This window comes from Pseudophryne corroboree, chromosome 2 (assembly GCF_028390025.1).
Source record: "Pseudophryne corroboree isolate aPseCor3 chromosome 2, aPseCor3.hap2, whole genome shotgun sequence".
NCBI classification, from domain to species: Eukaryota; Metazoa; Chordata; class Amphibia; order Anura; family Myobatrachidae; genus Pseudophryne; species Pseudophryne corroboree.
Genome location: NC_086445.1, coordinates 124,952,354 through 124,964,461, shown reverse-complemented (window position 1 = coordinate 124,964,461; position 12,108 = coordinate 124,952,354). Strand labels below are relative to the sequence as shown.

Genomic DNA, 12,108 nt, shown 5'->3' with positions numbered 1-12,108 from the left:
GAGGAGGACCTGGAGTTCTCTCATTCGGTGCTGCAGAGGACTCCGCCTCCAGCTCACCTCTACCTCAGTGTCATCATCGTTACATCATTTGTTCTGCTCCGGTACGAGTGCATCGTAATCTTTCAACTACCGCCGACCGCGGCTTTACAACACAACACTGGCATATTCTCTATACCCGGGATATCATCTGAACCTCCTCACGCTGCATAGCGCAAGTGGGCACTGCAGGACATCAGGCCGAGGACGCTCGGCCCATCGCCAGCCCACAGGAGAGGTAAAACAGTCACCTTGAACCAGGTGGTTTGTAACTAATCACATTCCGGGATCACAGTCCCCCGCCTAACTGCCAGCTGTCTTGTGTTCATACTCAGTCAGCTACATTTCGGGACTGCCTGCACATTTCCCATAGCCGGCTAAGCGCACAGCATTCACCGGTGTTTATCAATTATGGACATTCTCTTCATTCTTGATTAATATGAACTTATGCTCATTTTATGTCCAGACACGGAATATTTAGAGGTGATTTATAATCAAAAAATTTTTCTCTTTAGGTGTATATGCAGCTTTTATTAAAATTATATATATTTTATATTCCGTTTTTTACTTGATTCACAATATTAAATTTGTATTATTTTTGAATTGTTGGCTCTCATCGTCTTATATATTTCCTGGAACTCAGCGCTGTCCGTTTTTTCTCCTTTTTTTCATTCTAATTCATCACTACCACACATAGTGTTTACGGATGCGCAGTCTTCCAGGACAATTTTATATTGACATTATTTGTGAATATACATAAACAAAAATTGTGGGGCGCTATTTAACAGTGAGTTCTTGCTTTTTATCCGCACTCTCCCGCCCGTTTGGGAGCTTTGGTATAATCCCCATGGTCCTTACGGAGTCCCAGCATCCACTAGGACGTCAGAGAAAATAAGATTTTACTTACCGATAAATCTATTTCTCGTAGTCCGTAGTGGATGCTGGGCGCCCATCCCAAGTGCGGATTGTCTGCAATACTTGTACATAGTTATTGTTAACTAAATCGGGTTATTGTTGTTGTGAGCCATCTTTTCAGAGGCTCCTTCGTTGTTATCATACTGTTAACTGGGTTCAGATCACAAGTTGTACGGTGTGATTGGTGTGGCTGGTATGAGTCTTACCCGGGATTCAATATCCTACCTTATTATGTACGCTCGTCCGGGCACAGTATCCTAACTGAGGCTTGGAGGAGGGTCATAGGGGGAGGAGCCAGTGCACACCACCTGATCCTAAAGCTTTTATTCTTGTGCCCTGTCTCCTGCGGAGCCGCTATTCCCCATGGTCCTTACGGAGTCCCAGCATCCACTACGGACTACGAGAAATAGATTTATCGGTAAGTAAAATCTTATTTTTCGCACTTTTTTAGTATCACCTAAATGTACTAATGGGCAATTGGTGGAGAAGGTTCCTCCAAGTCCTTAATATTGCAATTTTAGTAAGCAGATTGTATTTCCCTTAGTTGTAATGGGAAATGTGATCTGCTTCAAATTTACTACAATCTAAATATCGGAGGGACCCCTGTGATAACGCCATCTTCAGATGGCTTTTCACCTACTCTAGCTCAGCCTTCCTTGCCCTGCCCGCTCTGTGCCAATGCCTGTGATTATCCATGTGTGTCCGATAGACCACAGGCTGATCAGTGTAAAAAAACAAAAAACACTGGCACCACACACTGCCCCCAGAGACCATAAGGCCAGCCGGGCATCTGGTCAGAAAAGTGAATACTGTGAAGGGGAGGAAATCACGAGAACGCCTGTTGGGATCTTGGCGGTCACAATGCAGACGCCGTAATTCCGACAGGCGGTAAAATGCCGATGCCGGAATACCGGCGCCACAGGCTTTTCTCCCTCTGTGGATGTCCGCGACACCCATAGAGGGAGAATAAATCCTGTGGCGGGCACAGCTAGCCACCGTGCCCGCAGCGTGACAAGCGCAGCGAGCCCGCAAGGGATATTCTAGTGCTCGCCCCGCTGCTGGCATACTGGTGTCCGTGGTCCCACTGTCGGGATCATGAAAGCCGGGATCCCGGCGCCGGTGAAAGGTATGTATTCCCTATGAAGTCATTGGCAGCAGCTCACTTTACTGCATAGATCTGATGAATGGGGTCACTGCAGGAGCACAGGATTAGATGACCGGAGCTCACCAATCACCAGTCCTGTATGCAGGTGTGAGCTTAGCAGGAAGGGGGCTGGGGTTGTGGAGGAGGGGGGGATAGTCAGTGGTGCATGAGCCGTCACACTCTCTCGGTATTTTTTGCAAAAAGTACCCTGAGAAGTGTGGGGAGAGGATTCGCAGGGACCGAGCATTCTTGCAAACTCTGTTCCTACATGTGACATTTGATACATCCTTGCAATATATTAAAATATCGCATTGCGAATTTGGGCAATTTTATCCCATCCCATCCATATGAGATGCGGATTGTGATAAATATGCTTCTTAGGTTGTCACAGAAGATTAAGTATTTCGTCTGTGGTAGTTTTTTAATCGGCACAATTACATCTTGGTGATTGCTCAGTGGCAGCAATTAGTTTTAACCTTATAGCATTATTTCTATATGACAGAGCCACTGGTTTGCTGTGTTTATACAGATTAATGCTCTGTCAATCTGGCTTTTAGTAATTGGCAGTAATTAGGTCATTGTACCAAAAATGAATCATTTGTGGATGGATTAAGCTGTGGTCTCAGATTGAGGTCCCCTAGCCTGGGGAAACAGTGCTGCTTTCTTTTGTTGCCTTATTAGACATTTATGGGAAAGTAATGCCACACCTGTTTTTGTCATATTCAGTGAATTTAAAGAATATTTTTATTGCACGTGAAACGGGATCAGACTACGGGGGTATCCATTTATCGTCTAAAAATCATTGGGTGCAGAAACGGACACATTTCTAAAATGTTTCCAGATTATTTTTTGGGGAGCAATCCTATTAGTAAAACCAAAAATAATCCATTCTCGCACAAAAACACGCAGGTTCAGTGACATCTGTGTTTTCGCATACGCCTCCCTGAAAAGCCAGCTCTTACCGGGCAGGTAAAACAAAATCCCCAATAAGTAGTGCCTCGCACCCGCTTTTCGGGTACAATAGGATATCCTGGTGCAAATTTCTAAACCTAATTTCTATACATAAAGTGTTAAAATGTACCTGTTGTCTACACACCGTGGCTCAGCCATTTTGGCAGCTAAACCAAGCACTAGGTGGGATGCCCAGCTGTGTGGCTGCTATGTGTAACGCCCAGCCGTGTGGCTGCTATGTGTAATGCCCAGCTGTGTGGCTGCTATGTGTAACACCCATCTGTGTGGCTGCTATGTGTAATGCCCAGCTGTGTGGCTGCTATGTGTAATGCCCAGCCGTGTGGCTGCTATGTGTAATGCCCAGCCGTGTGGCTGCTATGTGTAATGCCCAGCTGTGTGGCTGCTATGTGTAACACCCATCTGTGTGGCTGCTATGTGTAATGCCCAGCTGCGTGGCTGCTATGTGTAACACCCAGCTGTGTGGCTGCTATGTGTAATGCCCAGCTGTGTGGCTTCTATGTGTAATGCCCAGCTGTGTGGCTTCTATGTGTAATGCCCAGCTGTGTGGCTTCTATGTGTAATGCCCAGCTGTGTGGCTGCTATGTGTAACGCCCAGCTGTGTGGGCACTAGGTGTAAAGGCTAGCTGTGTGGGCACTGGGTGTAATGCCTAGCTGTGTGGCTGCTCTGTGTAACGCCCAGCTGTGTGGGCACTAGGTATAACACCCAGCTGTGTGGGCACTAGGTGTAACGCTAAGCTGTGCGGGCACTGGGTGTAATGCCCATATGTGTGGACACTAGGTGTAACTCTCAGCTGTGTGGGCACTAGGTGTAACTCTCAGCTGTGTGTGCACTAGCCTGTTTTGGGGGTCACCTAAGATTGGGGGGCCCTAAAGAGCAACATTTGGTACGCAGGAATCGGGTTATTTCACGCAGACCTTCAGCGCGTACATGAAAAGAGGACATGTGTCACACCCCCATTTTATGTTACGCAGGGTGTGTGTACTTCCCTTCTGCAGCTGCTGGGCTGGGTCCCGTCTCGTGTGAATAGTGGGAGAGTGTGTTCCTTCCCTCCCTTTCCTGACCGCAGGACACTACAGTCCACACATATACACATATATACAGTCACACACATTCAAGCGTACTGTCACACACCGGTACACAATCACACACTGCCCATTAACAGGGCACTATTGTGCCCTGTGGTGCACCTGGTATTAAAGAGTGGTGGGACCCTTGAGAGACGGTGGCTCCGGGGGACTGATCTGTATTTTTCAGTCTTGATGGTTGTGCGTGCTGCCAGCATATGATTGGTCACTGCTCTTGGCCAATTAGAAATCTGCTGCCCATGCCACATGATATACAAACTAATTACCACCATGCAAGTACTATCCTAGTCAGCACTGGATCACCCTTCCTACCACCTTTTGTATGCATTACCCTGGAAATCACCCTGCACTTCCTCAACAGGCCAGAGCTGCCAGGCACTGCCTAATATATACGTTTCCTTCCGCTGCTGCCTGGTCACTATTTTACACGTGTAGCTGCTGTGTAATGCTGGTTTAGAGAAGCATTTAACACTAATTCTAAATTCCCAAAAGAGAATGAAGAAAAAAAAAACATACTTGCCATTTTATTTCTGTAACTTTTATTATAGCACATTACTTTCACGTGTACATTTAACTTGTTGATTGTTATGATGTTTTCATGTCAAATACTGAAACTGAGTTAAGTTCCCCTTTTCATATGAATTTTACTTTATCTCTTTCCGTTCCTGGGCATACCTTACTAGAAATCCACAGAAATCACTGTAGTTAGGAAGGTCCCAGCAATAAAGTATAGCCTGGACCTCCGCTGATTACCTTCTGCGCTGACCAGCACACGGTGCGATTCTCGCACGCTGTTTGATCTTTTTAGTTCAAATAGCATCGCATCTAGTTCAAATAGCACCGTGTGTATTGTCCCTTGCGATGCGATGCGCGCTCCTGTCTAGTCCATATCTCCAGGCAAAATAATATATGCAGGCAGGTATTTTTTTACTACAGCACACATAGGGGGTCATTCCGAGTTGTTTGCTCGTTATTTTTTTCCGCTACGGAGCGATTAGTCGCAAACTGCGCATTGTACGCAGTGCGCCTGCGCCAAGTAAATTGGCACAAAAGTTTGGTATTTTACTCATCGCGTAATGAAGTTTTTTCATCGCTCTGCTGATCGTAGTGTAATTGACAGGAAGTGGGTGTTTCTGGGCGGAAACTGGCCGTTTTATGGGAGTGTGTGGAAAAACGCAGGCGTGCTTGTTGAAAACGCAGGAGTGTCTGCAGAAACGGGGGAGTGGCTGGGCGAACGCTGGGTGTGTTTGTGACGTCAAACCAGGAACGAAAAGGACTGAGCTCGTCGCACTGGCAGAGTAAGTCTGGAGCTACTCAGAAACTGCGGGGTAATCGTTACGAGAAAATTAGCTAACCCTTCGTTAGCAAATCTGCTATGCTAAGATACACTCCCAGTAGGCGTAGGCTTAGCGTGTGCAATGCTGCTAGAAGCAGCTAACGAGCAAACAACTCGGAATCACCCCCATAGTACATTGTAGTGCAGTGGTTCTCAAACTCGGTCCTCAGGACCCCACACGGTGCATGTTTTGCAGGTAACCCAGCAGGTGCACAGGTGTATTAATTAATCACTGACACATTTTAAAAGGTCCACAGGTGTAGTTAATTATGTCACTTGTAATTCTGTGAGGAGACCTGCAAAACATGCACTGTGTGGGGTCCTGAGGACCGAGTTTGAGAACCTGTGTTGTAGTGTATTCAAAATAGCATGTAGTTCAAATAGCATACCCCCAGTTAGGGGTATATTCAATTGAAGTCGGATCCAGTCCGACATTCATTTGTCGGAATGGATCCGACCTGGGCTATTCAAATGACATCTCAATTCGACTTTTAAAAAAAATCGAATTGAAATGCGGTGGGGAGGAGACGGGGGAGAGCCGCGGGCAGACAGGGGAGAGCAGCGCTACAGCAGCGGCTATGTAGCTCTGCTCTCCCCATTCTGCCTGCGTTTCTCCCCCGCCCCCCTCCCCCCCAGTCTCTCTGCCTCTCCAGTCCCCCCTCTCTGTCCCTGCATCACAGCCGCCGCTCATGGCAGCGTCCACCTGGCTCCAGCAAGTGAGGTCTCGCTTGCTGGAGCCAGGTGGACGCTGCTGTGGGTGGCGGCTGTGACATCCTCCAGCGCTGCTCATCCGATCCCCGCCTCGGCTCTGCCCGTCCCCGCCTCGGCTCTGCCCGTCCCCGCCTCGGCTCTGCCCGTCCCCGCCTCGGCTCTGCCCGTCCCCGCCTCGGCTCTGCCCGTCTCCGGCGCTGCTCTCCCCATCTCACTTCGACTTTTTTTAAAGTCGAATTGAGATGGTCGAAAAGGGGGCCAAAACCTGTCGGTTTTGGCCCCGTTTTCGACACAAGCACGTGGATCGGCAGCTATTCTGCCAATCCACGTGCTTGTCGAAAAATTTGGGGTTTGATTGAATAGGTCGAATCACGATTCGACCTTAAAAAGTCGAAAACTGCCGTCTTTTCGAGAGACTGCAGTTTTCAGCATCAATTGAATATACCCCTTAGTCCAAATGGCATAGCAAAGATTGTATAGGCTCAAATCGCACCTAGCACAAATAGCACCGTGTGTGGGCCCCATAAGGCAATCAATTAAAGCCGTTATTATGGGTGCCTCCTGCTACTAACAGGTTCCAATGCAGCATAGAGGGCAACGACAGATGTTCTGGCTATATATAAGTGCTGGCAACCTGCTAAATACCTACATTGGTTATTGGGTGTGGTGGGTTTGCCAGGGTAGGTACCCACTAAAATAATTTTATTAAGAAGGAAGATCATTTAGTAAAATAAATCATATTTAAAGTAAAATAAACCCTTTAGTAATTAGCCGTCATGTCCTGTTTTACAGATTAAAAGAGAAGACTTATTCGCTGTGGGCTCATCTCCTGAGCGAGCAGAGCAAGTATCTGAATCCTTTATTTGATCTTAGCTCCCTAAAGACCCTGCCCATTCTGGAACCCAGCACCTTCCACTTCAACTTCAAGTAAGTCCATATTCCACATACGCCAACTTTCATGTTGTCCTGACGGCATTGTGTTGTAGCCATCATTTCTGTCATTTGTGAGCAGGTTTTGGAGGAACATGTACCACCAGTTTGACCTGACCCTGCACCCCAGACAGTCCATTGCCAACCTGCTGCTTAACATGATGGCTGAGAACAGAGTTCTGGAGGATGAGCTGAAACAGTTCCAGCTGGTAAGAGGTGTTGACAGTATTACGGTATACTTTACTGAAACTGGGGCCTACATGACTGCCATTATTCCTGTGCGATACTGCTGTCCCTGAAGGGGAAGCGGTTAAAATACTACTAGTCGGGATCCCGGCGGTTGCAATGCTGACGTTGGAATCCCGACCAGCGGCGCAATACTGGCTACACAGGCTGTTCTCCCTCTGTGGGTGTCCACGACACCCATGGAGGGATAATAGAACCTGTGGTGAACGCACTGAGCCCGCAAGGGGCTTTCTAGCGCTCACCTCTCTGCCGGCATTCTGGCTGACAGAATCCCGCTGTTGGGATCATGACAGCCGGAACCATCCGCCGCCATTTCATACTGAACCCCCCTGAAGATGCCATTATAGAAATGCCTGAGTGGGTACAACCTATCCGGTCAGTTGGGACCAGGGCTACCATTTATGTCCTACTGGCTTGATAGACTGCAGTCTCAGACCCGCAATGTCCAGGTCTCCCTGTGAATGGTCTGCATTCTCAGAAGTATTCTTTTTAGCCCACAGATGGTTTTGCACTATCGTTTTTCTGTGTCGAGTGACGATAACCGTCCCAGTTTATTCCCTCCTGCAGAAAATCAGCAACCTTAAGAAGGAAGGAGACTACGCCGGCAACCACACTATCTGCTCCCCTACCACTAAGTCACCTAAACTCCGAGAGTCTCCCTGCCACAAGAAGGAAGAAGTAATTCAGCCTCTGCAGGACCCCATTCGAACTATAGAGGGCAGCACCACAGAAGACAACCGCTATGCTAACTATTCAGAGGAGGTGACCAAAGCGGAGCCTTCCATTGTCAGCCTGGAGTTTGGAGTTGCCAAAATGAGAGTTAGTTAAAAAAGGACTCTGCAGGAAGTGCCTTCGGTGTCTGTATAACCCTTTCTAGCACAGGGCCTTCGTCCTGTGTATTACACGTCCGTTTACATGGAATTGAGAGATTGGGAAACGTGCAGCCTGAATTTGGCTACATTGAGTGAGTCTAAGCCGCTGATTTGAAGCCTTTCAGGTTACACTGATACTTCTAGGGAAGTGAAATACATGATTGATATGTTAGACGGGATTCAGGAGTTGCTTGAACTAGTATGATATTACTTATATAGCCATTGAAGGCGTCTACTATAAATATAACGCATTAATGACCATGTAACGGGTCCTAGTTGAGTATATGAAGTCGGTGTTTATCTACTGGCGAGTAACACTGGAGTGTGCGTAACACGTCCCTAATGCGTATGTACAGCGGATGTTTTATTATCGCCATTAGGTAGCTGTATTTTATTACAACGGTCTTTACTGTCCTAGAGGTACATGTGATCTGGCTGTGGCTTGTTGCAACATATCAGTAACATACAGTATACATACATCTTGCTAATGTTTATCACAAACTCTTGTATCTTTGTCAAGACCAACTAAACTGCTACATGGTAAGGCGTAAAGCTACTTACTATACCCCAACCTTACTGAGAGGTAAGCCGGGGATTCCAGGGGGTACGGATTCCAAACTTCATTTGAGATTATTTTTAAAAGGGAATTATTTGCACTAGAAAACTTGAAACTTATAGGATGAGCGAGTGTTGCAGGACGCTATATGTAAATGGAGTGCTAGTTTATTAGTTTTTTTTTATATATTCGTTAACAGTATGGGAAACTGGTGTAGATGAGCGTGTGGCTTGTTAAACGAAGATGCTGCTATGTTTAAATCACTTAGTTCATTCCCAGTTGGCTCTTTAGACCGGAATGCTGAACTGGCTATGTGTAATTTACATACTGCCAGATTCACTCAACAGTAAAATAGCGGTTCCGAATTTTAGCTGGAGTTTAAGTGACGAATCTCCGCGCTGACTAAAATGTGTGCGTTGTTTTCCCCACTAAAGAGAAATCCATTATTCAAATGTTTAATTTTTTTTTTTTTTTTGAATATATATTTTTTATGAGTATAAAAGTACACTTGTACAGCCTGTAATGTAATGAAAATGTATCGGAGGCTTTCATTCACTGTCAAAGAAAGCTGAAATGATTGATTTTCACACCAGAGTTAAATAATGCAGCTTGTGCTGGCAGGAGAATATTTCGCAATATTTGCAACAAAGGGGAAGAAGAACAATAGGTGACAGTTGTATTTCAAAGGGCGACGTAGCAAGATAAATGTACCATACCAATAGTCAGGGTAACAGTGATTAGACAGTCATGCTAAGACATCATTTTCTTGCATTTTGTTCCTGTTTACATCCGGCGGTATTATCCATATTATTAGGTGACCCAATATTTATGACCGTACAACCTATCAATACACTGGAAACGGGTGCTCCTGTTTTTCACCGTTTCAATCCCTGATTCCTATAATGAAAATACACTTGTTTTGGTACATTGTACTTATCATACACATTGCCGTTCATTTAGTTACTATCACTTTATTTTCTGCTGCTGATAGTTTGTCTTTATTTTATGTCTGGCAGCTGACTGTGTTGACTTAAAATAATAATTTGCCTCCAGCATCTATTGTCCTGGTTATCTGCATTCTCTGTGCAGCTACATTGAAGCTCTGTAGCTGCTGAGAGGTTCTTGTCTAGCTGGCTGCTTATACTGTACACAGCGCAGGCAGTGACGCAGTGATACATCACCACGGAACCATAAAACAAAAATCAAAGTAATCTGATCCCATGATGTTTTGTAATGGTATGAGCTGTTTCCCGATACGTGTACAGTGGCAGGTCGTCGTTCTGCTTCCGGTTGCGTTGGACCCGCTTTCTAATGGTCATGGGCTTCTCTGTTTCTTTACCAGGAATATGTAGGATCAGTTTAAACAAATCATTACCAGTCATGAACTGCTATAACCAGTACTATGTAGAAGAGACCAAATAGGGTTACATCATCCCCAGGAACTGTGCCTACCCAATGCGCTAAAAATGGTGGGGGCTTCTGGAGATGAAGGTATGTTTGAGCCTCAGGGTGCACCACCTCTCTAGACCTTGGGGACAAATGTATTATGCCTTAAAAAGGGATAAAGTGGAGAGTGATTGAGTGATGAAGTACCCTCCAATCCACTTCCTTATTGCCATCTTGCAGGATGTGTTTGAAAAATGACAGGAGCTGATTGGTTGTTACCTTATAACTACACTTTATAGTTCCCAAAAAGGTTTTCAATATTGAGGCTAAATAACTAAATACCTGTAGATAGTGCCATGTCTACGGCCACCAACTTTCGGCTGTGTGCCATGTCGAAGGTCGCCAACTTTTGGCTGGTTCGATTCAAAAAATTCCCCTACCCAGCCTCCAAGCCAGGAAAGAGGAGCAAGTGCAACAGAAAGTGTGGATAAAGTGCCTTACTGATAACGGTGGGGGTCCCACTCCTCTATATGGTTCTCCGGCATTCCAGGGTCTCCACTCCGGGGTCACATATTATACTGGGCTTTTATTGAATTACGTTTGTAATCCTGACTCTAGCTGGAGTCATTTTGCTAAAGCCAACTAAATCTGCCCCGGGGCATGAAACAGACAGTTATATTCAAGTTGGTGTAAACTGGCATTTTATTATGCGGTGAACCATTGCTGTAGTACTAGATATTTTTGATAATCCTGACGTGCCAAACTTAAAACAATAGTATGCATGTTTTAAATTTAAAACTAGCATTGGTTTCTTTAATATCCCACTGTAATCTAAGTAGTTTGACAATAGGCAACCTCACCCCATCAATAAAGGACTTGACCCATTACCCCGACCATTGAAGAATAACCAAGATGAGCCAAGGGTGCCTTTATTAAGGTTGTCAAATATATGGCAGTGGCTAGTGTTTGTAAATGTACACTCTCATCGCAGGTGTGTACTGTGCCTTGTGTGTTACCTTCTGTATAATGATTGTATGTAAGGCAGGAGCACTTCCCATGATGCATTGTGGGAGAATGGTTCCGCATACTGAAGGCTTGCCATTACTATTGTGGATATGTAGCTTTTCAGTTCTTTTTCCTTTTTGGGGGTCTATTCGTCAGTTCTTCTCTGTGTATGATCTCAAGAAATGTACTTTTTGTGACTTACTCCATTGTTTAATTCAATAAAAAAAAATATCCTGTGCAATGTGGAGTACGAACTTGTCTTGAAATACTGTCTTGGAAATGTGATGAATCTTAGGGCCCGGTACATTGGCATCTCTGGGGTTTCCCCATTACCCCCCAAACACACAGAGACACACACACACACACACACACACACACACACACACACACACACACACTCAACCTCGCACTCACACATCCTTCCCCTGCGTGAGAGATATGTGATTCATGATAATTTTAATTAAAAGCTATACTAGCCTATTTATTGTGTTTCATTTCATTAGACTGTAAATGATATAATGGAAAAATACACTGTGACTTACCATGCACTGTCTCTGATGATGCAGGCCACCAGTCAGTGTGTAGTGCTCGTCTCTTCCAGTTCTACCTGTTGACGGTGCTTCGGCTGTGTAAGAGGTGGGGAAGGAGGACGCCTGCCAGCAGAGCAGACTGTAGTGTTGCTTCAGGGGCGGGATGGTGACTGCGGTGCTGCAGCTGCTGCAACCTCAGGGGTGGGGAAGGAGGGTGCCCGCAGCAGAGCAGACTGTGGTGCTGCTACTGCCCCAGGGGTGGGGAAGGAGGATGCCTGCAGTGGAGTATACTCTGTTGCTGCTGCTGTCTCAGTGGTGAGGAAAGAGCATGCCTGCAGTGGAGCAGACTTTGGTGCTGATGGTGTCTCAGGGGTGGGGAAGGA

General features: G+C 45.9%; 1 protein-coding gene across 2 annotated transcripts in view; it reads left to right on the top strand.

Annotated features, from left to right (window-relative positions):
• Positions 1-11,436, top strand: part of MTMR6 (myotubularin related protein 6) — a 181,674-nt gene extending 170,238 nt beyond the window's left edge. For both annotated transcript variants that reach the window (XM_063951686.1, XM_063951685.1), the window contains exons 12-14: positions 6,993-7,127; positions 7,213-7,339; positions 7,944-11,436. In XM_063951686.1, the coding sequence (XP_063807756.1) occupies positions 6,993-7,127; positions 7,213-7,339; positions 7,944-8,204 (523 nt within the window). In that variant the 3' untranslated portion in view covers positions 8,205-11,436. The remainder of the gene's footprint in view (positions 1-6,992; positions 7,128-7,212; positions 7,340-7,943) is intronic.
• The last annotated feature ends 672 nt before the right edge of the window (positions 11,437-12,108 follow it).